The sequence below is a fragment of the Crotalus tigris genome, unplaced genomic scaffold (assembly GCF_016545835.1).
Source record: "Crotalus tigris isolate CLP2741 ecotype Arizona unplaced genomic scaffold, ASM1654583v1 scf7180000017585.4430047, whole genome shotgun sequence".
In the NCBI taxonomy this organism is placed as follows: domain Eukaryota; kingdom Metazoa; phylum Chordata; class Lepidosauria; order Squamata; family Viperidae; genus Crotalus; species Crotalus tigris.
In genome coordinates, this window is record NW_024096493.1 from 4,286,133 (window position 1) to 4,313,838 (window position 27,706).

Below are 27,706 nucleotides of genomic sequence, written 5' to 3' on the forward strand. Positions count from 1 at the left end.
CAGGGAAGGTTAAGAGGTTCTACCTCTATTCATGCGATCTCTACCCCTTCCCTTCGCCCGGGAAGAGGATTGCGAGCCGCGGGCCAGCTGATGAACGCTGTGCTCGGCGGATCTAACACCATCTCAGGAGGACGGCTACAAAGTAGCCGCCATCTCCACCGCCTTAACCACCGGAAGTCCAACTTTGGCTCTTTTATGACTCAGAAGATTCCTGAAGAACAACCATAAAGAACCTTACTACCCACCTTGCTTTTCGTAAATAATTTTATAAAGAATAGTCTTAGGTTTTTCAGCTTTATCGTACCGATGCTATATTAGCATTTATGGCTAATAGTAAGAAAAAGTTACCAGTTTGTTTGGGGATATTTTGGCAAGTATGCTACAAACATATCAAAAGCTCCAGTTTAACCCCAAATGTACTCATGGTATTTTATGCAACCTGGGATCTCTACTCTAAAGGTTATCTGTGTAGTGCTAGTCAGAGAGTACCCAGTGATTTGCAGTCCTCACGTAAAGCAATATATATGTTGTTGTTTCATATTTAAGAATTGCTTACCTAACGATATTATTTCCTACAGGATTACTTGTCTTTGGGGATGATGAAAATGGATCTAAATATATTACCCTGAAAACACGTTTTATCCTGATAAAGGATGGTGGAATGCTTCATATTGGAGCAGAAAAATGTCGCTATAAGTCCAAAGCAACTATAATCTTATACGGCAAATTAAACGAAGGTGATTATGTGCCAACATTTGGTGAAAAATTTGTGGGCGTGGGCCCTGGTGGAACACTGGAATTGCATGGCTCTCAGAAATTATCATGGACTTCTCTGTCAAAGACTCTGTATTCTTCAGGGCTGGCCTCTGGATCCTACACATTTGAAAATGAGTTTTTCCGAGCTCTGCATGTGAGAGTGATTGACCAAGACACTGCAGAGGTTTTGGAAACGGAGAGGTTTGATACTCACGAATCTCACAATGACAGCAAAAGACTTGAGGATTTTCTAAAGACTCAACATTTTGGTCGCATTGTTGCTATTGCTGTAGCAGACTCAGCTGCTAAAAATCTACTAGAGGAAACCAAAAGAATCATTCAGGATCTTCTGGGAAGTAAGCTCGTTAAAGGATTGAGTTATAGGTAAAAAAATGCTTTTGCAAAAAATCTCTTGGTTAACCAATTCTTTTAAAGGTGGTCCTTATATTAGTTGGGATCTGACCTCAGCTTATTTTAATGCATAAATATAAAGACTAAACACATTTCTGTTGAGTATGATTTGCAGAGCCGCATCAGGAAATTTCATAACAATTATCAACACTTCACAATTCTGATAATCCTTACAAAAGACATTAAACTACCCCTAACTCCAACCTAAGTGATAAATTTATTTTTTGATGCACATGGCTAGCCACTTGCCATTAAATTCTGAGTAAATAATACCTGGTTGAAGTGAGCAAAAGCAACAAAAATAAATGTATACCCTCTAAAAACAGCGTCAGACAACTTAACTTTCCTGCTCCGCATCTAAGGAAAAAATTATATATTTCCTACCTCCACCCCAGGCCAATTGATTATGGCATGAAAAATACATAAAGCAATTCCATGTTCCAAACCCAATTGCACAGTATATATTTAAACAAATGCTGTTTATTTTCTGTTCAAATTCACACCCCAGTCTCCCCCCTCACATTTAATGTTACTGCATTTCGCATTAAGTATTAATGCTGATTGTTGAGAAATGGTTAAGCAGAAATATCTCCATGTTGGTTTCTTCTGAAAAATTGAATGCATACCCATTATTAGGCAGTATTGATCATTTGGTATAAAAATAGATTTCCAGGACACATTCAGATATCCAGGACTTCTCCCCTGATTGGCAATAAAAATGTTCTTTGAAAGATAAGAGGCCTTGCTGGGTAGAAATGATTGAAGACTTGGGACCTAAAGGGGAAGGATATTGCAGGATAGTGGGCAGGGCATCCTCTATAGAGCCAAATATATTGTTGCCCAATTTTATTCAATATTTCCCTTCCTATTTTGTACTTGCAGTTTAACTAGTCTGCTCAACGTTGTCTCTAAAATTCAAGAAAACACTTTCAGGGTTACTCAAAATAGGAGGATAGGATAAGAAAATTTTAGTTAGGTTAATGCCTAGATTTAATCCACAATATTTTCAGTTACATGTATTAGCCTACTCTGGCAGTAGGCAAAGAAAACAGACTCTTACCCTTCTATTTTATTTTTATTGCAAACTGTTTTATAATCTGTATGATTTGATTATACATTTTAATAGCCAGCAGTGTGAAAGTCAGTTCTGCCCTTCATAATGCACAAGGCAACCAGATGTTTTGGCTTTGACAATTGGGAAATTAATGACTCTACATGTACATCTAAAGGAGGCATGCACAGATGGATTTGTTAAGAGTGGCATTTAAACATATTTATACAATCTAAATATGTATTTATTGCCTACTCGGGTATATCTATTCTGAGAAATCACTTAAAGACATCGGCCTGATTTTGAAATTATTCTTTTAATGAAATGTAGAATAAGAGTACCTCTTACACTAATTTCCTTAATATTCTAAAAGAGGATAAAGACCTATTAAAAGGGTTTCTAAGAAGATAAAAGAATGAGAATCAAGCATCAGTGAAATAACATGTTATGCCATGACTACATTTATCTTCTGTAGTCCTTAAAAGAAGATAAAAATCATCAGAAAAGCTTGGTTTGAATGTCACAGGTCATAGATACAGCTTCTGTCTGTCAGCAGCAGGGAGATGGAGCAGAAGGGATTTCCTTCCTCCCCACATCCCCATGATGCCCCCCTCTGTTCTGGAAGGTTGATGAACATCATAAGATGCTGTAGTTAAGGATGCAGCCCAGAGCTATATGGAAGAATGTCCAGCTTGAATATTTTGTACATGTTATGATAATAAACTGTTCCTTAATATTTGTTAATGCATCAAACAACAACCTATACACCACACACAAACACACAGTAAAATAACTGCGCAGGAAAAGAGAGCAGCTTTAACCTATTTGTAATTTTTTTAAAAGTGGGGAGGGGAACCAACCAGCCTTTGACAAAAATGCCTAAAACCATAAAGTTTCTTTCAAAAGCTGTGGTGTTCTTTACCAAACTTTTGGGTAATTTTTCTTAGCATCTAGGAAACCTGGTATTTCAGGAATAGATATTGCTGCTTGATTTTAGTGTGGCTCCATCTTTGGATGCATTTCTTGTGTAAACCGTTTGATCCTTGCAGAGGAAAAGTTAAGAGTTTAGCATGTAGGGTTGTAAGGATGTAGTTAGAGCCCTGTAAAAGCTTGATGTCCAATTGCACCAGTTTGAATTGCATGCCTAAATTTTCAAGGCTGCCATTTATCTTGCCTATCTAAGAACCAGTATGTTTTGCATAAGAGTATAAACTGGTATTACTAACTCCTTTTGTCCTTCAAATTGAAAGTAAAATTGCTGATTAGTCCAAAAATCTTAAGCATTGGAATAAACTGAGCAAATGCTGATTCTTTAAATCTTCAATCATCTCTCTCTTTTCTCTCTCCCCTTTGCAAATTATGTACAATTTTGCTTTGATCAAGTATTGTGATGTTCACAAAGCACATAGCTTTCTTTTCACAGTTTGATTGGTCCTAATATTGTCTTACAGTGGATTTCTTCAAAAATTTCACTGTGCTATACAGGTAGTCCTCGACACAATTGAGCCCAAAACTTCTGTTGCTAACCAAGACAATTAAATGAATTTTGCCCTATTTTACAAGCTTTCTTGCCACAGTTGTTAACTGAATCACTGCAGTTGTTAAGTTAGTGACACAGTTGTTAACTGAATCTGGCTTTCCCCATTGACTTTGCTTATCAGAAGGTCACAAAAGGTGATCACATGACTCCAGCAACTGCAACAGTCATAAATGTGAGTCAATTGCCAAGAGCCTGAATTTTGATCACGTGACCATGGAGATGCTGCAATGGTAATAAATACGAAAAACAGTCATAAGTCACTTTTTTCAGTGCTGCTATAACTTTGCACGGTCACTAAATGAACTGTTTGTAAGTTGAGGGCTACCTTTAGTAAACTGTTGCTTTCAGTAAAATAGAATGGCAATTAAAATAATCTTTCCCAAATCAGATACTGTACATTGACTATAATTCCAAAATTTCTCAGCAATGATTATATTAATTAGGGCAGAGGCCCCCAACCTTTTGAGCACCAGGGACTGGTTCCATGGAGAGAGGTTTTTCCGTGGACCGAAGGGGGCATAGTTTGTTTGCATGGACCGGTTTCTGGCATGCCATGGACTGCTGTCGGTCCATGGATCAGGGGTTGGGGACCCTTGAATTAGGGGATTCTGAGAATTGAAATCTACACTTCCCAACACTAGGGAAAGCTGTTAAAATGTGTGGTTTATAAATCAATAGAAATAATTGAATTGTAATTATAATGATTGTACAAGTGACTGAATATCTTCAAGCAGTTGTTATTTCTGATTGATTTGTGGGGGATTATTGTGTTTGATACATTCCTCACTGGAGGAATTACTTCATAGCAACATTATTAGTTCTGACTGCTGTGGGATTTGTTGAGCTGTAGAGATGAGCCATCTGTTAAGTGGAATGAGTTTAATGATTACTTAAGCAGCCTTTCCTACTAACTGTTTAAAGATAAATTAATAATAATAATGCCTAATCCCAGAGAGAAACATGTTAGGATTATGTGCTATACCCAGAAAAAAATGCTTACATTCCATTATTAAAAATAGCTGTGAATTGATTATGAGACTCTCTGTATCTTAATCAAACCTGTGCACTGCCAACACAAAAAGGGGGGATGTGTGTGTGTGTGTGTGTGTGTGTGTGTGTGTGTGTGTGTGTGTCTGAGAGAGAGAGAGAGAGTAGGAAGGAAGGAAGGAAGGAAGGAAGGAAGGAAGGAAGGAAGCAAGCAAGCAAGCAAGCAAGCAGAGAAAAGATAAAGAAGGAGGAAGAAAATTGCAAATTCAAATGTGTTTTCAGGACATCTTAAGAATCTATATCAGGCCATAGCTGAAACAGTCAAGCAAACACAGTCTGTTTAGAACAAATAAATCATAAATCGGGCCCCAAAACATGGTTTTCTAACTCATGTAATTCCATAATGATGATGTGCAAATTGCGAAGTTATTTTGGTAACATGCAAAGAACTATTTTGCATATTGTTACTTAACCAATTTTTGTGCTTTACTAATGCTTTGAAACACTCAATTTGAGATAGCCCTAAAACAAATAGAAACAATCTGGGTGATGTGTTTTAACTTATTTTATTTGGCTTATAGGCTGCTCAGTTTGCAAATGACTCATGAAAATTCCCTGAACTAATTAGGATTTGATCATAAAAACCATCATGTTCAGTGTATTAAATTTATTAGAGTACCAGTGGCATATTTCTGACAATGAGAGCAGTTTCATTAATCCTCCTCTAGAAATTGAAACTGTAAAAATGTATTTATTCTATCCTCAAAATTAGCTATGTCCTCAAAATTAGAATCAGAAAATTCCACTTTTCAGAGCAGATTTTGAGAAGTGGGAGAAGGAAATTTTATTGTGCTAGAGTTTATTAAAATTAGACTGAATTCCATCCACAAATGCAATCTGTGGTTTTTTAAATCCTTTGGCTCAACTGAATATTCTTTCCTTTTTAGTTCCATGTTGTCAAAACAGATTAAATCATATTGTTATTCCTCTTTGCATCAATCTGCTGCCTGTCATCATCTTGACTTTGACCTGGAGTTGAGGGTCTTGGAAAATGAGGTTTCATTTTTGCTTTAAAGAGGCCTGAAATAGCTGTAGCTTGATAAGCTACAAATCAAGCATCTCTTGGGGAATTTTTTTTAGTTCAAGAGAAAAAGGCAGTAACTTAAAACTGTGGGAAATTTTAACATCATAATAACACAAAGTTATTGTATATTCTGACCGTGGTCTCTTCTAAGCAACCATAAAATTTAGCCAAGAGTATAGAAACTGAGGTACCAAATTCTAGATCCAATATTAACAAGAGAAATAGTTATATGTAAATAGAAACTTGTTTTTTCCCTATTTTTAAAAAAATGGTTTGATGGAAACAGAAATACATCTTACTGTTGCATTTGAAAATTGTATCTTCAGCAAAATAGGAATTGTAATGGACTTAAACAAACATCAACTACATTTCTAAAAGTTATTCATCATTGTAAAATAATATTTTATAATTCATCCTATTTCTTAATTAAATCCCTGAAATATTATTCTATCATTTCTGTCCTAAAATTGCTCATCTCTTGTATTTACAGAACCAAAGTTATAGTAGTAGGATTCTTTTCCTCTTGTGTTTAAGACTAAAACAGGTTTTTTTTTTTAAGTTAATTAGATGGCATGTTTGCCAAACAATTTTAAGGACTTTTTTTTTTAAATGAAAACAATTCCTTCCCCAACAGCTCTAGATATTGTAAGTGAAATCATTTGCTAGAAATGTTAATACCTGTAAGCACACAATGAAGGGGGGGGAAAGGTATGGTGGAAAGAAAATGGAATCTCTTCCGTTCTGGTCTTATGAAATCAAAGGTGTCTTAAAGTAGACCCAATATAGAAACCAGGAGTAGCTGTAAAGACCAAAACTTCATGTCAAGAATTTATAGATTTTCAGGAGATAGGGAGGAGTAAGAGAGGTTGATCTTGGTTTACTTTCTAGCTTGAAGAAGTAATTTATAGGGTATCCACAATGAAGCCTTCACACCAGCTGACACAGACTGATTCATTTCCTCTCTCTCCCCCGCACCCCACCCCAGGAAATGGATAGGATATTTGGGGGTATTTATAATTTTGTTCTTATATAATCTCCCTGTTTGAGGAAGTATCTTCAGTTCAAAGTTGTCTTCCTTTTGGGTAAACAAGCATGCACAATGCTTATCTCCATACTAAAAACTTCCTTGACACATACTGCCTCCATCAATCTTTTACAATATTTTAGAAAGACTAAACCAATAAAACAGTGGTATTTTTTTTTTTTAGAAAAATGATACCCTTTGGTCTTTTACTAACTTTGTTTTATTATCATAGAAGATTCACATATACAGTAGTGGGTTTTAAGTTAGAGTAAGTGGAAAGTGCCAACTTCCAAATTGTGAAATTATTTGAAATCTAGTATTTCTCTGTAAGCACCTGTAGCTTGTTTTTTTGAACTTAAGCTTTTATCTCTTTTGGTTTGCATGTGAGCTTAGGAATGTGAAGACTTAAATTCAAAAGACTTCTACAGTCCTTTCTCGGGAATTAATACTTGACTACATCAAAACAAGCTTCTCCAGCCATGTGACTATCTGATATTTGTCAAAATGAGAATATTACAATTACCATTATGCCCCAGACAATATGTCAAGTGTTTATGACTGGTTGGTAGTCATATGACCATAATAAAAACGGAAGCACACTAAGCTGGGGAAAGCTACTTCTGATAAATGAAATTGAACAACTAGAAAGTATTTCTTAATGCATCGAAATGAAGAAGTATTTTTATTTGGAAAATTAATGAGGGATTTTTTTATACTGATATTTTTGCATGCATTATTGTTGTTTTTTAAAGGAACCCTGTTTAGGATAAGTATTAAAGCTGTGCTCTCTTTTTACAGGCAAGCCTGGGCTTTAGTAAGTGTAATTGGTGACGGAAATTCATCTTGTAATGAATCTGTGAGAGACTATGAAAACCACAATACTGGAGGTCAGGCTCTTGCAGAGAAAGAATTTTTCACAGTGGATGGCCAGAAATTTATTGTGAGGGCTTTCAGTGAATGGATTGCTGGTAGGAATATGCTATTTTTATTCTTTTTCTTTTAGAAAACCAGATAACAAAAAAATATTTTGGTTATCTTGTGCAGCTAGCTTTGCTATATTTTGAATACCTCTTATTGCTATGTACCTTGTGTTGATCATAAGAAGCTGTAATCTGGAGACCAGAAGTAAAAAAAGAAAAATCTAAAGTTTATATAGCTATTTTATGTCTTTGTTTTAAGAAGCACATGAAATATGGAATGTGGGGATAAATATAAAAGTCTACTGGCAAGAAAACCCAGTATTGCTTTGCTGTTCAGGTTTTTTGTTTGTTTGTTTTTTGTTTTTTTTGAGGAGGCATTTTTTTTTTACAAAACGTCAACGTTTTTAAATTTGTGGAAGAACTGTTAACTTGTAGCTATCATATAAAATCTTTTTTTTATCTTAAAAAGGAATAGAAATTAATTAAAATGTTTTTTTCCATATGGCCATATGCTACCTTCTTACTTTTAAATAGGAAAAATAAATCATGGCTTTGGTAGCTCTTTAATCAATACACTTAAACCATAATAATTTATTAAATATTCTTAAATTAGAAATGAGCTTTATTGAGATATATCAAGCATGAAAGAAAAAATAGGTTCTTAGATTCTTGTCTGTTACAGATAGGCAAAATTGGAAAGCTCATAGCCAGTAGCAATCTAGATTTTAAATTCAAATGCTTTGACTATATTAATGAATATCAGGTATTCCAGTTACATTCTGATGTGCATTCAGTCATATTACATACAGCACTCCCTGTAATCCAGGGGTGTCAAACTCAAATTTCATTGAGGGCCGCAGCAGCATTGCGGTTGCCCTTGGGTGGCTGGGTGGGTGTGGCCAAGGTGGGTGCAGCCTACTGGGTGGGTGTGGATGGAGTGGGTGTGGCCTACTGGGTGGGCATGGGCAGCTCTACATCGTTCACGTCAAGGGTGCCTGTGGGAGCCTGGGTAGGAGTGGGACAGATCTGAGGGTCTCTGGCAGAAAGGGGTGAGACTGGGGCAAGTGCCAAAGCATGGTGCATTTCTTCATTCCTCACAAAGGGTGACACTTCCCCAGCATACACCCAGGGGGCAGAGCCAACGCAGCAGGGGCTGGTTCCTCGCTGTTTCTGGACGGCCTTGTGGAGCTAAGACTGAATGCATTTCAGCATAGATGGCCACCACAAAATTGTACATTGGCTCCCGCCGGCCTGAGCCAGGGTCAAGGCAGTGGGGGCCGTTCTCTCACTGTTTCCAGGATGGCTTCGTGGGCCACATGAAACCATTTTGCGGGCCGCATACGGCCCCTGGGCCTTGTGTTTGATATGTCTGCTGTAATCCCTTAATTCGGGGTAGAGTTGAGCAGTTGGATAGAGCTGAGCGCTTACTGGTCAGATGTCCTTCCTAATGCCACAAGGAGTTCACAGCAAATAGTTTCTTTGCACCCTAGGAGAGAAACATCTGCTGCTACCTAGGATTGAACTTGTAACCTTCCGAGTGGGACGCGAGTGTCTTCACCACTAAGCCACCATGCCACTCAATATTACATACAGTTCTGGCAGATTATATTGTGAAATAAAAATAATATGAATTTCGGAGTATTCTGCCAATGCAGCCTTGTTTTTTCATCTAAGCAATCATTTTCTGTGTTTGCTGAGACAGAAATGGGTTAAGTAGTAATGACACCTGATGGACTGACTAATTCTTTCCTCCATGCTTTATTGCTTCTCCCCAGTCTGAGTGAGGTAGCCCCTTAGCATTAGGTAAAAGGAAACTTCAGCTCTGCCCATAGAACCAGGCCTTAATTTAAATGGCATGGTACAAGGAAGGGAGAAGATTTATCTAGGATACTGCTGAGAATGTTGGACTTGAAATCCATATATCTTGGGAACCTCAAATTGGAAAGACTGTTGGAGAGCTTTTCTGACTTCTCCATAATGTTGACTTGGCATTCAAAGTTATGCACATAGCAGTGTAGCAAGGAGAAGGGTGAAAAATCATAGGGAGTTACAGAAGAAAAAAGTACTTAACAACTTCAACTCTAGCTCTGTGCAACCTTTGGTCTTGCTATTTGATTTGCATGTACATTAAATTGTTTTGATATAATATAGTTTGAGCATTTGCAAAGGTGGTCACTTTTTTAAAAAAAATAATTGAACCAAGAAAATTATTAATTTTTTGCTCCAAGGTGTACCAAAATGGGGTTTTCAGGTTAAAGCTGTGCATGGAGTGATAATGGATTTGTCAGAAGATGTTAGCAGTTGGGAGCCTGGAGACCAGATTGTTGTAGCAAGCACTGATTACTCTATGTATCAAACAGAGGAATTTACACTCCTTCCTTGCCCAGAATGCAACAAATACCAAGTCAAAGTGAAAGGTAAGAGCTGAGAAGTAAAAATGAATGTATCTAGTAAGCTTTGTATTTTTTCATAACGTATGGTTCTGCTATTTGACTTTTTGTTTTGAGAATATTTTTCAAGGTGCTTAATATCCACCACTGTCTAAAATCCTCAATTGACTCTGATGTGGCATGTGTGGCATTGATTCTGTAGGCACAATGCTTATGAAAGGAAAGACTGCTTTAAATTTATTTGCACGTAAGGTGTGAAATGAATTTGATTTGCTCTGGATGTCAATGCTGCTAACATCGGATGTTCTTGCTTTGACAACAGATGGGAATGTAGCCATCTTTTCTCTTTCTTTTTTAGAGTTAGTTGATGCTGGGAGGGGGGATGTGGATGAGAGTCCAGTTTAACCATAACAATAATAACTCAGCCATGGGAATCCAAGGTTATTGTGCCCAGGGCTGGAGAACTGGGGAGAAAGGCCGCACTTCAAGCTAATTGGGGACTGTGATTTATGACTGTTAATTGGAGGAGGGAATTGTGCTTTGCTACTTTGTGCCCAGGGGAGGGGAATTCAGTTTTTGGCTTTAACTATGTAGTGCTGATACTTTGTTTCTCGAATAAAAGATTCTTTAAAGTAAACAATGCCTCGAAGTTATTTTGAAGAGTTTCATCTGTCAGAACTATGACATTGAGTTGATTAAACTTTTGCATCCACATACACGTTTTTATAGTCCAAATGATGAGTCTGTTCAACTAAAATTGGATCAATGCCAATGCAAAAATGTCTATTATTTTCTCCAGCATGAGGATGGATAATCCACAGATGGGTTTCCTGTTGTCCTTTCTACCCAATAGACTAAGTCTGAGAGTTTGCCACGCCTCCCGCTGGTCTATGCTGACCCAGTTCCGACTTAGTCTGATACCCAGCAGGACGTGTTGGTTCCCTTTCAGTGGCAACAGGTTATATTATCTGTGAATTATCCTTCGTTTTCCTTGAGAAGCTTTAGTTTTCTCCAGTCTGTTTCTTTCCTTCCCCTTACGATTTTAGATCTGCCTCTTTCTTCTCTCCCCCTGCCTTTCTGAGCTACCTAAGCTCAAACGGCAGTTTAGGACAGCGCAGCCGAGCCGTGGCTCCGCCGATCGACTCAGCTAATCAGCGGACTCCGTGGAGCCCCTAAATTGCCCGATTATCAGCTGGGCTTCAGTCCAAAGATTTTCAGATTCCCCGGCCCACCACGCGGGTAGCAGCCGCCATTTTGGGAGCTGCAAACGGCCGCTTTCATTGATAGAAGCCATCCAAAAGGTTTTTTCTTTTGGCCTGCTTTTATAGCAGAGAGGGAGAGAGATATTCAGGATAAACACCTGACTTTTGGTAGGGGGCTTACCAAACTGCAAATTGGCTATTTAGAGTGCCTTAAGGAAGCCTTGTTATCGCCTCAGACGTTGACGGCCACCATTTTAAATAGCGTTTTTTTTCGCACCATTTTTATTTATCCTCAGTTTTACCTTCCAGAGCACTCAGGCCCATAAATACCCAGCCACATTGGTTTAACATTGCCTTTGGCAATTTTTTCGGCGATTTGGAAGTTCAAACCCTTCTTCCAATTGCAATCCTTGCCTTGCATCTCATGCCTTTAATTGCATCAAGGTGATCCAGCCCAATATATTCCTATTCCAATGGACATTTTGCCTCTCATAATACACTGTGATTCACAGTAGAATTATCAGGAGCTTACACTGGTTTTACCAGTTTTCAACAGTTAACAGTCCAGGCCTCAGCTCCTATTCCCATTGAGGTCCATTCTCAGTCCTGTACTGAAGGATCTCCAGCAAAATGGCTGAAGATAAACAACCCCAGATTGCCTTGTCTACTACCAGCCCTCCAAGTAAAAAGATGTGCAAATCCTCCAAATTGGAGGCGGCAGGGAAGCTGAAAGCTAAGGCCAAAGCGTTATCTAGCAAAGCCCCATCCAAAGCGGCCGAAAAGGAGGCCACAAGGAGACACCTGGCTCTAGAGAGACAATTTTCAAAGGCCCAAAAGGAAATTCCAAGGGAAATTCCCCTTCCTTCCACGGCTACATCAGAGGGCTCCCTCTTCGGTCCTCAACTAGCAATGTCAATTCAAGGCCACAGACCATTATCCCCGGACATAGAGACCGGGCAGAAGCCCATTATTCCTGTGGTTCCAGATCCAAACAGCAATTGGGTAGCCCTTTTGCCCAGTACTCAACCAGGGCCTTCAGCTACATTCACACCCATTGCTGCTGGTCTCTGTCCCGATGTTCCTCAAGCAGTATGGCCAGAACAGCTCCAATCAATGCTCACTCAGGTGTTAGCACAGAGCATTGCTTCATTGCAGATACCCAAGCCTTCATCCTCCACTCATTTCCACTCCAAGCCCCCGGAATATGCCTACTCCATTGCCTCTGATCATTCATCTCAAGACAGAGAGTCATATTTGGATGCTGAGGAAACACGGGACCCACCTTTGTCAGAGGAACCCTCTCCCTTCATGGGATTGTTTGATCCCACATTATTCAGATCCCTTCTATCTAAAGCCACCACAGCTGCCAAGATTGCACCCAACCAAGAACCACAACCCATCCCTTCCACCAGTCAAGCTCCAGACCCTCTATTCTCCGAACCGACTGTGACCCAAAAACACATTCCGTGCCCTCCCTTCTTCCTTAATACCATAAAGAAACAATGGGCTAGCTTCAATGCTCCCCCTGCCCCAGGGGTCACTGATAAAAAACTTTTCAATGTTGCTCCTTTGCTGTCAGATTTGCTAGAGGTCCCGGCGGTGGACACATCCTTAACTCCTATCTTTTCCCCCTCCACTATACCAGGCGATATGGTGGAAGCCTTGAGACCAGAGGAAAGAAAATCAGAATTTTCTTTGTGCAGGTCTCATCAAGCATCCGGCTGGGCAGTGAAGGCTTCCACTTCAGCATCTTTCTTTTCCAGGACCTCCATCATTTGGCTTCAAGAGCTTCAGGCCATGATTCCCCAGGAACAGGTACGGGCTCACCAAACTTTGGGTAAGTTGCTTGCGACGGCAGAATACATGGCTGATGCCACACTTCCCACAGCCAGATTTTCGGCCAGGGCAATTGCCGCTAATGTATCAACTCACTGGCTGCTCTGGCTGAAACTGGCAGGCGGACTTAAAGTCCAAGTGGCGTCTAGCCACAGCATCTTAACACTGGCAGTCATTTGTTTGGGGAAGCTCTCGATCCCTGCTTGGTGGAGAACCAGGACAAGAAGAAGGTGTTAGTCCACCAGACCAGGCGGGCGGACAAGAAAACTAGCCCATATTATCATAAACAGTCATTCCGCAGCACTTCGGGGACAGAGTGGTCCCAACAACCCCGATCCTTCCCTCCTGGGGCCGATCGCCAATCGGACCGATTTGGATCCAAACCCAGGCAGCAATTTCAGTCCAAACAGCCCTTTTGAGGTGCCGGGGGCCATCCCTTTAGGAGGAATAAGTGACTCCAGGGATGGACCCCCCCCCATTGGTGGCAGGCTTTCCCTCTTTATTCACAACTGGGAAGCCACAACCACAGACGTTTGGGTTCTATCCACCATAGAGAATGGCCTATCGCTGGAATTCCTATCCAGACCACCAGATTGGTTCAGACCGTGCCAAACCCCCCTGAACCCAACCAAGAAAAGCCTCATGAACGAGGTCATAAATCACCTCTTGGAGATAAAGGCCGTGGAACCAGTCCCAGCCGAACAGATAGGGAAAGGCTTCTGCTCCATCCTCGGGAGGATGGAGAGCCATTCTTGATCTAAAAAGACTAAATACCTACCTAATTTATAAAAAATTCAAGATGCAGACTCTACAATCTATTCTAGTAAGCATCAGAAAGGGCAAGTTCCTGACGTCTATCGACCTCACGGAAGCGTACCTACATGTTCCAATACTTCTCAATCATTGCAGATTTCTCAGATTCTGTTACAAGTCCTGTCATTATCAATACAGAGCTCTTCCATTTGGCCTGTCATCCGCTCCGAGGGTGTTTATGAAGATCCTGACGGTTCTGGCTGCCCACCTGAGACTGGTTCCAATACAGATCCAGTCCTACCTGGACGACATTCTTATACAGTCCAGGTCAGTTCAGACGGCAAGGTCAGACGTAGTACTCACCATTGATGTTCTTCAAAACCACGGTTTCTTGGTAAACTTCCTAAAGAGTTAATTCCATCCACTCGTCTCCATTTGGGGGCGGTCATAGATACGGAACAGTGCATGGTCTACTTGTCACCGGACTGCCAGATCAGTATCTGGACCCTGATGCATCAGGTCCAACACGTCCATGTTGTTCCTCTAGTCACCCTCTCCCAACTCTTAGGGAAGATGATCTCGTGCATTTCCATAGTGCCATGTGCCAGATTCCACTCCAGGGCCCTACAGTGGTTCCTTCTCCCCTTTCATTGGTGGAAACTCAGATTTTCCAACAGAAAAGTAAAGGTCCCACCTCAAATATTGAAGTCGCTCCGCTGGTGGTCCTCCCAATCGGTAGCCAGAGGTTCCAGTTTCAAGGAACCGACTCAACTCACCCTCACAACTGATGCCAGCCTCTTCGGATGGGGGGCTCATCTCCAATCCCAGTGGGTTCAGGGATGGTGGTCCCGACGGGATCTGAAGCACAACATAAACTGGTTGGAGCTCAGAGCCATACACATAGCATTACAGCATTTCAGCCACAGGGTGAGGGGTCAGCATGTTCTAGTCCTCACAGACAACATAGCGGCCAAAGCCCATGTGAACCGGCAGGGGGGCACACGATCCGAGTCACTCATGACCAAGGCCCGACTGCTTTGCTTCTGGGCAGAGACCAACCTCTCCTCCCTCAGGACCGAACACATCTCGGGAGAGACAAACAAGCAGGCAGATGCCTTGAGCAGAGCAATGGTGGTCACTCCGAGTGGCACCTGCGTCCAGAGCTATTCACAGAGATAGCGAAGAGGTTCGGCTACCCGACACCGGATCTGTTCGCATCTCTGGCGAATTCACAACTCCCAAGGTTCTTCTCCCATTTTCCATCTCCGGGGGCAGAGAGAGTGGACGCCCTATGCAGCCCATGGCCCAGGGATCTATTTTACACATTTCCTCCACTCCCTCTAATGCCAGCGGTCATACGCAAACTGTTACAGGAGAGAGCAGAGATCATACTAATTGCTCTGCACTGGCCAAGGCATCCGTGGTTTGCCGACCTCATGAGTCTTTCCACCTTGACTCCGTGAAGGATCCCTTCGGATCGCATTGCGCTCAGTCAGGGTGCACTTCAACATCCGGACCCGCAATGGCTCCAGCTAACTGCCTGGCATTTGAGCGGCAGCGTCTACCTCAAGAGTCCTACCCAATGAGGGTGATCAACATGATCTAGGCTTCGAGATGCCCATCTACCAACAGAATTTATGACTCCACTTGGAAGAACTTTTCCACCTGGTGTACCAGGAACCAAATTGATATTTCATCCATCACTATCCCTAGAATTTTAGAATATTTGCTGGATGGACTTGACAAAGGCAAGTAGCAGCCCTGGCTATGGTGCTGTCATGTGACGGTTCTTCTTCTCTGGCCCATCACCTGATGATCCGCTCCTTCATCAAGGGAGCGGTCAACTCAAAACCACCCACGGTCCCATAGATACCCCTCGTGGGATCTTTCTTGTGTATTACAAGCTCTTACCGCGACACCATTCGAGCCCCTTAAGACTTGTGATTTGAAACTCTTGTCCATGAAGGTGGCCTTTCTTATAGCAGTGACATCAGCCAGGCGTATTTCCGAACTGGCAGCACTCTCTGTCATGGAGAATCTATGTGTCTTTCGTAAGGATTGTGTGATCCTAAGATTGGACCCATCGTTCATTCCTAAGGTAAACACCTTATTCCATAGATCACAAGAACTTATATTACCAAGCTTTTGCCCTCGACCATCTCGCGACCTGGAGCGCCATGGCACACCTTGGATGTACGCAGGGCATTAAGACAGTACATCAAGCGGACTTCTGCCTTCTGCAAATCAGAAGCGCTTCTCATTTCTTTCCAGCCCTCTTCCATGGGGCAGAAGGTCTTGTCATCCACCATTGTCAGGTGGATCAAGGCCTGTATCGCCACGGCTTATCAATCCCAGTCCTTATCCATCACTAACCATTCCACCCGCAGTGCAGCAACTTCAGCGGCTTGGGCGACTCAAGCACTCATTGATGAGATTTGTCGGGCGGCGACTTGGTCGTCACTCTCCCCGTTTATAAGACATTACAAAATTGATAAATTTGCCTCTACAGACGCCTCTTTTGGCCGGAGGGTGTTACAACGAGTGGTGTCGTCCGGAGGGACACATGCCCTGACTATTTCCCCCCCCCCATACGGACAGAACAAGCTTTGATATGTCCCATCTGTGGATTATCCATCCTCATGCTGAGAAAAAGCATTCAGGTTAGACAACGCCCCTTTTGTTATCTGTAAATAAAACTTTCCCTTTTTATTGTTCCTGCCTCCCATGCATTTTCCTTATTTCGGGTGGCTGTCTTAAGCATTGAAGTATTTAGCATACCATTGTTTCTTTATGTAGTGTTTGTCTTATGCCTGCTATAGAGATAAATGACTTCTCATGTTGGACAACAATGATATTATGATAATTCACTCTCACATCAAGCAGTAAAACTTTAATACAGGTTTCTTCACTAAGAGATTGGGGTCATTTCCCCCCCCCCACTCTTTGCCCTTCTCTTATCTTGGATTTCTAACACCGCCTATAACTATATCTAAAGCTGGCTAACCAGAATTTGATGCAAATTTTTACTCAGAAAGACAGGTGTGTTCTTCACAGCCTAATACTTCTAAGATATTAAGAAATATAATATTCTGGTAGAGAAAAAACATGCAAAACAAAATAAACAATTTTCTATGAATTTTGTGAAATGTTGCAGAGGTTGGAAAATAGTGGAGATCTGCCCACTCCCTCAAAATCATATATAAGTGGGATAGACAACAACACCATCAGATGGATCTGTCGCTGGTTGACAAATCGTACTCAGCGAGTAGTCCACAATGGTACTACATACACATGGAGAGAAGTAAGCAGTGGGATACCACAAGGCTCTGTCTTAGGACCAGTACTCTTCAATATCTTCATTAATGACTTAGATGAGGGAATAGAAGGGGGACTCATCATATTTGCAGATGACACCAAGCTGGCAGGAATAGTCAACACCCTAGAAGGCAAGCTCATGATCCAAAAAGATCTTGACAAACTTGAACAATAGGCTCTATCCAATAAAAAGAGTTTTAATGTGGAGAAAAGCAAAGTTTTACATTTAGACAGGAAAAATCAAAGGTACGTATAGATTAGGTGAGACCTGGCTCAAAAAGAGCAACTGTGAGAGGGACCTTGGAGTCCTAGTGGACGATCACTTGACTATGACCAACAGTGTGCAGCAGCAGCCAAAAAAGGTAATACAATCCTGGGGCATAGAATCAAGATCACACGAAGTATTAGTGCCACTTTATAAAACCCTAGTAAGACCATACCTGGAATACTGCAACCAATTTTGGTCACCATACTACAACAAAGATGTTGAGACCTTGGAAAAGAAGAGCAACTAAGATGATCAAAGGCCTGGAAACTAAAACACGAAGAACAGCTGCAGGACTTGGGTTTGGCTAGTCTAAAGAAAAGAAGAAATAGGGGTGACGTGATAGTAGTATTTCAGTATTTGAGGGGCTGCCACAAAGACGAGGAGGTCAAACTATTCTCCAAAGGACCATAGGGAAGGATGAGAAACAATGGTTAGAAACTGATCAAAGAGAGAAGCAACCTGGAATTAAGGGGAAACTTCCTGACAGTGAGGACAGTTAACCAGTGGAACAGCTTGCCTCCAGAAATCATGGGCGCTTTTAACAAGAGACTGGACAGTCACTTGTCTGAAATGGTACAGGTTCTCCTGCTTGAGCATGGGGCTGGACTAGAAGAGCTCCAAAGTCCCTTCCAGCTCTATTCTATTCTTTTATTCTGGTCCTCATAATTATTGTTCTTAGCAAAAAGCATGGCTGTTTTAAAGTAACTGTTAAATGATCTTAAATGTATGATTTGAAGGTGTATTCAGATTAGGGGCATCCATTTAAGTTGAGTTATGCTAGTAGTAATTATAATGCCTAGATCGGGTAAGTGTAAATTTGAATTCTTTAATTATAATAATGGTGAATATGAATATAATCATTTATTTATCAAATTTCTATACTGCCCATCGCACTTGCATGATTAAATGGTTAACATCTGATTCTATAATTATTTTGAAAATTCATGATTAATATTTAGTGAAATCTAATTTTTAATTATGATTTGAAGGTTTAATAGTAGTTTAGCTTCTAAGAGAAGAGCTAACTTTTAGTGAACCGTTTCTTGCTTTATTTCTAATTTATCTTAAAAATCGCAAGAAGAATTAGAATTAGAAACTGGTGGACATGTCACCTCAGAAGTGATTTTGCAATGGATTGAATGTGTATTATTAAGGTTGTGGAGCCTGGATGTAAGAAAGCAGGAAAAGATGATGTCATCCCAGCCAGATTATTACTGTGGTGAAGAAGAGATTAGAGGGGACTGAAGATAACACAGGAATAGCCCTAATTATTGCAAGAATCAGTGATATTGAAATTTCTGTTTCCCCAATGCCTTTAATTTCAAGGGAATCCTAAATATTCTCGGGATAATTTTATGTTGCTGTAGTGAGCTGTCCCTTCTGCTTGAAATACGGATCTCATCCTTTTACTAGTGAAATTTTATTCTTTGCTTCTCTTAGTCCTCAGACTTCAGCATCTGAAGAAAGCTTGTGCTAGCTCTCTCACATGAATGAGGAAAGGCAAGCAAACTATTCCCATATGGAAGCAGTTCCTCGGCTTTCTATTCATTTAATATCCAGTTTCCTTCAGTGTTCCAAAAATCTGTCAAGAGCTTCATACCTTCCTACTTCGCAGGCATGTACAGTCAGGCTGGATTTTTGTGCAAGAAACCAACTTCACTTTACCTGTTAACATCCATCACAGCCTCTATGCATTAAATGTTCTTTTTTGTAACTGTTGTACTTTGCATGCTAGTATTAATTAATTCTGAATTAGATCTTAACATCAACTGGTTTGAAGGATTTGTGTCTGGGGAAAAATTATATTCTATATATCAGGAGTCCCCAACCCCCAGTCTGTGGACTGGTACTGGGCCACAGCATGCCAGCAACCGGTCCACACAAACAAGCAAAGCCCTATCCGCAGGATGCAGGCAGCACACAAAACCACGCACTCTCTGGTCCATGGAAAAACCTCTCTCCATGGAAACGGTCCCTGGTGCCCAAAAGGTTGGGGGCCTCTGCTATATATGATTTATTACCAAAAAAGCCATAATGAAGCCGCCATAATGAAAGAGCCATAATAAAGCCAAAGGTCTGCTATATTATGAATTTGCTAAGATTCAACACATTAGTCTTATTCAAAAATAAGATAAAAACAGCATGTTGCTTCTTTTGAATAAGACATTAGTCTTGTTCAAAAATAGTAATAAAAATGATTTTTCCATAGCAAAAGGTCTACTCAGTGCAAAGAGAATTTTCCGTTTATAAGGAAACACGACAATTGTATATTGTAATGAGGAAACTGCCATTTTTATGTAGAAATATTTGCTTCCAATATAGAAGATAAATTCATAAAAAGTAAATTGGAATGTTCATTACATATTTAAGTATTTTGATAATCTACTATTATTCCAAAGAGCTTCTCTGACCTATAAAGACACTTTGTTCTATTGCCTGTGGGTGTGTTCATTTGTGAGCGCACCTGTGTGTGAGCATTTGTATGTGTGCACGCATTATATGTATGCATTCTATTCTAATGTTTGGGGCATAGTTTAAGTTTTTAACACACATTTCAACAGCATATGGAATTTGGAAAAAAGTAAATCTTCGGTGCCTCATCAGATTCTCATTTTCAGTTGGATTGTTCATGTTTTAGTTGGTTTGTAGGTGCAGGCATATTGAAAGCTATTTTTTTCTGAGAATGCTGTCTTATGCAATTTTGGTAGTCCTCGACTTACAGCAATTCATTTAACAACTCTGTAAAGTTATACCAGCACTGAAAAACATGGCTTACACCGGGCCTCACACTTACCGCTGTCGTAACTTTCCCTCAGTCATGTGATCAAAATTCAGGCATTGGGCAACCAGCATGTATGTACAGTGGTTGCAGTGTCCTCACATCACACGATTACCTTTGTGATCTTCCCAGGGAAATTCCAATAAGCAAGTCAGTGGGAGAAGCTGGATTCCCTTAACAACTACTCCAAACAAGTTCATAAAATTGGGTGCAACTACTTAATGACCACATTGCTTAGCAACAGAAGGTCTGGTCCCTGTACGGTTGTAAGTCAAGGATGACATGAATGATGGATTGGTCTACAGTTAAGCATGTGGGCTAGCTGGCATTTTTTTCCCTTATGGCATCAACTCATAGAATGCACCTCTGCTGATTTTAATCCCTTTCACTAGTCAAGCCCTCATTCTATGTCTAGACCAGGGGTCTTCGAACTTGGCCCTTTTATGACTTGTGGACTTTAATTCCCAGAATTCCTCAGCCAGGCACGCTGTCTGAGGAATTCTGGGAGTTGAAGTAAACAATCATAAAAGGGCCAAGTTTGAAGACCCCTGTCTAGACTGTCCAGTAGATTTACATAACATAATTAGAGGGATAGAAATGCTATGATGGGAAACAAAGTGAGGTGACCTTTGGCCACTCTCATGTACTTCACTGGATCTAACCCACCAGGAACATCAATAAAATAATGAAGTTTTGAATGGTCTTTATTCAAAGTTTTAGATGGAGAATTGTACGATTGTAATATTTCTCATCAATTCAGATCAATAATCCATGCATATGTATTATGCGTTATTGCCTTGAATGCATATTTCACATCACTCTCAAGTTGAAAACAATTCTTCCATTACACAACCTTTGCTTTGCAGAATTTCTCAAAGACAAGGCTGGCACCTGTAAAGTATCTTTATCTACAGTCATTAGCCCTGTGCTCCTTCACATGCATCTACATGTGCTCCTGGTCTTATATTGGATGCTAAGCTTTTTGCAGATTCTCTGCCTTCTGGTGTTGTATTTCTGCAGGCAATTGCAAATCTAAGGAAATTGCTCAATCAGCAAGTCCGAGAAATATTGAAATAAAATAGCTAAGAATCTGAGTGGTTAATCAAAATGTTCTTGGCTGTAATCTTGCTTTAGCATTAAAGTGCCTTTAAAAGCGTCATTTTCCTTATTCTCAGTCACTCTGTCTGCTACCCAGGACAAAGTAGTGACTTATAACACAATTGCAGACTGCTTAAACCAGAGGTCCCCAACCTTTTGGGCACCAGGGACCGGTTTCGTGGAGAGAGCTTTTTCCGCAGACCGGAGGGTGCGTGGTTTTGTGTGCTGCCTGCATCCAGTGGATGGAGCTTTGCTTGTTTGTGCAGACAGGTTGCTGGCATGCCACGGCCCGGTGCTGGTCCACGGACCAGGGGTTGGGGACCCCTGCTGTAAACCAGCGGTCCCCCGCTTTTTTGGCACCAGGAACCAGTTTTATGGAAGACAATTTTTCCACAGACTGGGGGAGGGAGATGAGAAGCACACAACCTAGATCTTTCACATACGCAGTTTACAGTAAGGTTCGTTTTCCTATCAGAATCTAATGTCTGATCATCTGAGGTGGAACTGAGGTGATGATGCTAGTGCTGGGGAGCGGCTGCAAATACAGATGAAGCTTTGCTTGCTCGCCTATTAGTCACCTCCAGCTGTGCAGCCCAGTTCTGTGATCCGGGAGTTGGGGAGCCCCTCCTGTAAACCTAAATGGAACAGAACCCTAAGTACTATGATTGCTAACGTTTGTATGTGTCCTATGAATTCCTGCCAAAATGACTACTGTGCAAAAAGGTCTATTACACCAGGTTTGTGTAAGACATGCTTGAGCATTACATCAGTATAGACACATGTTGTGTGAATGTACAGGTAGTCCTTGACTTATAAGAGTTCATTTAGTGACCGTTACAACAGCACTGAAAAAAAGTGACTTACGACCATTTTTCGCATTTACAACCATTGCAGCATCCCCATGGTCACATGTTAAAAATTCAGATGCTTGGCAACTGACTCATATTTATGACCGTTGCAGTGTCCTGAGGTCATGTGAGAATGACGTCAACGGGAAGCCAGATTCACTTAACAACTGTGTTACTAACTTAACAAATACAATGATTCACTTAACAAATGTGGGAAGAAAAATTGTAAAATGGGGCAAACTCACTTAACAAATGTTTCACTTAGCAACATAAATTTTGGACTCAGTTGTCATTGTAACTCGAGGGCTACCTGTAATTCATTGGAAGCTTGCTAATGAGACCAACTTTATGTCCTATCATTCCAGTTAAAATGCCAAAGATCACAGAATTTGCAGACAAAAAATCATTTTGTATCAGCAAGGGCACTCTCAAAGGGAAATCAACAGACAAACTGGATATTCAAGATGTGGCATTCAAGACCAAAAAATAATTATGGATGGTCATTTGTTGATGGTCAACAAAGCAGATGGTGGCCCAAAACTTTTTCACAGTATTATATATTATTGTTCTAGGACATCACTTAAAACAAGTCTATTATTTTAAGAAGTCACTCAGGTTCCCTGGTAGAACTTCTATTCCCATAGTTTTCTTTCCTTTCTAGCAATCATTTTCTATACGAAGGATTAGAACTTTAACATTGCTTTCATTCCCACTATGGAAACATTTTTCTTATTCTCAGAAGAACCTTTTAGCTGTATATTCACAAATAGTATGAATAACAAAGAGATTCTAATTTTGCGTAGTCTTGTCATAGCATGCCACAGTCTTTGCATTCCTGTTGCTCATTGCATTCATCAGCTGGTGAATGAGACTGTAAGTTCTTCATGCTTCAGATAAGGTGTCAGTCAGTAAAGCATTTGTTTCATTGTTATTGAAAATAATCATTTTTCCTAACTGGGGAAAACTTGGAATTTAGGGCCTGCCATTAAGAGATGATGTGATATTTAGTCAAGAACAACTTTTTTACAAAAGCAATCATGTTGAACACAACTACACTATGGTAAGCTGCAAGATGGAGAGCAGAAAAGAAAAACAGATAGACATAAGAATGTTAACATATAAATAAGATATCTCAAGTGACCTATAAACCTAGATTATGAATAATATTCTAAGCCTGGTAAAAAAAATTTTTTTCCAAAGAACAAGAGTTCATGTAGACAAAATCCACTTTTTGTCATGTACTAAATGAAAAATATATGTATTGATAGTAATGGAGGGTGTGTGTCATTTTCACCCTTTTCTCATTTGTGTTCTCTTTTGAACCAGAAATGCCTCAGTTCTTGCATATGGGAGAAATCGTTGATGGAGTGGATATGAGGGCAGAAGTTGGAATTCTTACCAGAAACATCATAATCACAGGAAAGATGGAAGATTCCTGCTATACTGGCAAAGACTGCAGATTCTTCAGTTATGATACTTTTGGTGGACATATCAAGGTATGGAAGAAAAAGTTTAATTTCATCGTATCAAGACACCAGTGGCTTTTGATCTTGCAAATAGGACACAGTGGAGGGAATTCCATCCTGTTTCATACTATTTAATGCCTGCTGCCTGTTAAGCATTAGGTTGAGCCAGCTGTGTGAAATATTGATCATGTTGCAGCATCGGTACTTCCAGATCCATTCATTAAATCTTATTGATTTTTATGGCATGAAGAAGTAAAGCTGCCTTTATACAGAAGCCAAATTTAACCCACTAATTCTATTCTGCAACAACTCAGTTGCAGTGATACTTCATTTATATACTGTAGAGATGATGCAGCTTATGATTAAACAGAGATTATTAAACAGAGGAGCTTTCCACCTGCTGTTCTATATTTAATTTCAGGGTTAGGTTACTTTAAATATTATGTTTGTGGTTTTATTAAATTAATACATCAATTAATTGTTAGTAGGCAATACTTAAAGCAAGGTGTACAGCCACATCATTTAAAAGGAAAAAATCTCTTCCCATGTTACACAGAATTCTTATAGCAAGTATGAGTTCTCTTGAAAGCCTTTAAAATTACTGTCTGCCTCATGCAGTGACCAAATAACTAAAAAATAACTTTGCAAGCAATCTTTGCATTTATGATTATTGCAGCGTGCCGTTGTCCCATCTTCACCTTTTGTGTGTGGTGCAACTGACTTGCCACAAGCAGAGTTAAGTTTTAAGTCTTAGTCATGTCATGCTTCTCCTAATGACCAAAGGAGAAATAAGGTTGCAAGCTCAGTTGTGCTCATGTGATTTTCTATTTAGCGACCACAACATGGTCTCAATTGTCGCTAAGCGAGGACTATCTGTATAAGAGGATCTGTCAGCTTAGAACACTTTGGTATAAAATTCCCTTAAACTCCATTTTATCAAAGCATAAATATTTGATTATAAACAAATCATATATGGTACTAAACCTTCCTACAATTTTGCATTCTATCAGTCGAAGACTTTATAGATTATGTTGGAAGGACCACAATTAAGTTGGTGTTTGATTTTCTTTCCTGCACATGCAATTCTCTCTCTCTCTTACACACACACACACACACACTTCTTTTGATTGAGGAAATAGTAAACATTGCAGAACTTACTTTGGTAATTAATTCTAGTGGCTTTATTGCCCATCTTATAAAATAATACAGTGTGGAAAATTAAATTCATTTATTATTAAATAAACATTGAAAAAGTAAAAAAAAATCTGGATCATTAATATTTAATAAAGTTGGAAATAGCCCTGGCAGAGAAAGTTAACATAACAAAAAAGAGAACCCTAAAAAATCTTTTAGTTTAGGAATTTTCTCTTATAAATGGTCTCCTTTTTAGTAATAAGTTACTCTTTGTAATATTTACTTACCCTTTTTAGTACTGCTAATATAGTTAATCCTAGATTACTTGTATTTACCCAAATGTTAAGAGTTTAAAGTGGAAATTTAAAATTTGATATTTTGCCCTAATATCTCTCTCTCTCTCTCTCTCCCTCCCTCCCTCCCGTGTATTGGGGTGTTTTGCATTATGATGCATATATTTTTTAGTTTATTGATAATGCCTTGTTTGTTTAAATATTTTTCTAAGACGTACAAAGCATTATCATTGAAGAAAATGTGAACAATAAGTTGGATTATTTTTGCATATTCTTCCAGATTTTAAAGAATTTCACATCTGTTCATCTCTCTCATGTGGAGCTGAAGCAGATGGGTCAACAAATACCTGGCAGTTACCCTGTTCACTTTTACCTTTGTGGCGATGTGGATGAGAAAGGAGGATATACGTATAGGACTTACGTAGAAGGCCTCTCAATTCACCATTGTTTCTCCAGATGTGTGTCAATTCATGGCACAAATGGTTTGCTGGTAAGAGCAATGAAAGAATGAAAGGTTTGGAAACTGAATGTGCAAATAACCAAAGTGAAATAGGTCTTTCGGTATTCCTGATTTTGCTGCCTGATTTTGCTGATTGCAGAGGTACAGAAAGAAATGTTTTTCCTTTTTAACATCAAACCATTATGTTTATGACATTGCTTTGCTAACAATGATTTCCTCCAAACCACAGATTATAACCATATTTAGAAATGTAATTGAGATAACCTAGGCAGTGCTATGTTTATATTTCAAAAGCAAAGTGAAAAAAAAAACGTATGTATTAGAGGGCTGCCACATTCATAATGTTGTATCTATGACCTTTTCTAGATTAGAGACAAACTTTTAAGCCTTTTGATTCTTCAGCTTGCATTGATCATGCACATCATAAATTGCTGGAATCATCCCTGTCTATAGACTCAGGGGACTATCTTATTGGAGCAGAGCAGAACAGAATAGAATAGAATGGAAGGGACCTTGGAGGTCTTCTAGTCCAGCCCCCTGCTCAAGCAAGAGAGCCTATACCATCTCAGACAGGTGGCTGTCTAGTCTCTTCTTTAAAATCTCCTGTGATGGAGCACCCACAATTACTGGGAGTAAACTGTTCCACTGGTTGATTGTCCTCACTGTCAGGAAGTTTCTCTTTAATTCCTTGGTCAGTTTCCAGCCATTGTTTCTCGTCCTTCCCTCTGGTGCTCTGATGAACAATCTGATTCCCTCTGCCTTGTGGCAGCCCCTCAAATACTGAAATACTGCTATCATGTCTCCCCTTTTTCTTCTTTTTTTTAGACTAGCCAAACCCAAGTCCTGCAGCCATTCTTCACATGTTTTAGCCTCCAGGCTTTTCTCCATCTCATAAAAGAGAGAATATGGGACAACTCTTTGGCAAGAAGTATAAACATGATTTCTAACACTTTGGGACATTTCATGTGTTAACATGGCAATGCCATAGCTGTTAGTGACTAATTATTTTGTGAAATAAAAAATATTGTCAGAAATTAAGCTAGTGGAAACAGATTCAAAGACACCCTGAAGATTTGTTTACCATGGATTTATTTGGGGACATAGGAAAAACATAAGGAGAGCCGTGTCCCCATAGTTATATTTAGAACTACTTATACAGAGAGATCTGATGAAACATTTTTTTTTATTTCTGCAGATAAAAGATACTGTTGGATACAATACACTAGGCCATTGTTTTTTCATGGAGGATGGTATTGAGCAAAGGAATATATTGTTTCATAATCTAGGACTTGTCACCAAACCAGGCACCCTTCTTCCAACAGACAGAAATAGCACAATGTGCACAGCAATCAGGGATCATGTCTATGGAAACTATGAACCCGTACCAGCCACGGATTGCATGTGAGTAAGTTAGAGAGATGTTTGAATGCTCTGATTATGGTCTTGATGGTCTCTACATAAGACATTCTCTTTTGAGAAAATGTACATATCTGACATAATTGGAAATAAGGTGAATGGTATACTAAGTAAATCTAGATTCAAATCACATGTAATTCATTAGGAGATTTTAGGCTAGTCTGAGAGAGAGAATCTGAGTCAGATTCAGGTAACTAAATATACATTACAGCTTTCAAGGTCTACCTGAAGAAGAACCTAAATAGGGTGGCTCTTCCAGAATCAGAAGGACTCATTTCATTATCCACTATTCTGGTAGAAGGTAGATCACCGTTGGTCTACTTCTGCACTGTTCCAGAGGACTCACCAACCCTGTAAAGTTGATTTACAACAAAAATCCTTCCCAATGTTCTGAACAACATTTTCATGTATTACTAATGCAGTGGGGATGGTTCAAGATGGTTCATATCACAAATATGTCATATAATCCATTTATATATATATATTTAGTCTTTTATTCTCAACATTAAAAAACGAGTATTTTTGTAAGAGCAACATAAAGATCTCACAATCTTTGCTAGAAAATCGAATTGCTGGAGATCTCTCTTTGTTTCCGAATACTAATGACTATTGTTTATGTGACTGTATTTTCCTGTTACTACACTTGAGTCTTCTAAGGATCTGTCACTCCTAATT

The 27,706-nt window shown here is 39.7% G+C and overlaps 1 protein-coding gene across 3 annotated transcripts in view; it reads left to right on the plus strand.

The window, feature by feature from the left end:
• Positions 1 to 27,706, plus strand: part of CEMIP2 (cell migration inducing hyaluronidase 2) — a 74,001-nt gene that overhangs the window by 25,449 nt on the left and 20,846 nt on the right. For 2 of the 3 annotated variants that reach the window (XM_039361691.1, XM_039361683.1), the window contains exons 4-9: positions 579 to 1,140; positions 7,652 to 7,821; positions 10,002 to 10,190; positions 23,589 to 23,758; positions 25,436 to 25,645; positions 26,811 to 27,016. In XM_039361691.1, the coding sequence (XP_039217625.1) occupies positions 579 to 1,140; positions 7,652 to 7,821; positions 10,002 to 10,190; positions 23,589 to 23,758; positions 25,436 to 25,645; positions 26,811 to 27,016 (1,507 nt within the window). Of the gene's footprint in view, positions 1 to 578; positions 1,141 to 7,651; positions 7,822 to 10,001; positions 10,191 to 23,588; positions 23,759 to 25,435; positions 25,646 to 26,810; positions 27,017 to 27,706 lie in introns of those variants that run through there. The other variant, XM_039361701.1, reaches the window with a different exon arrangement.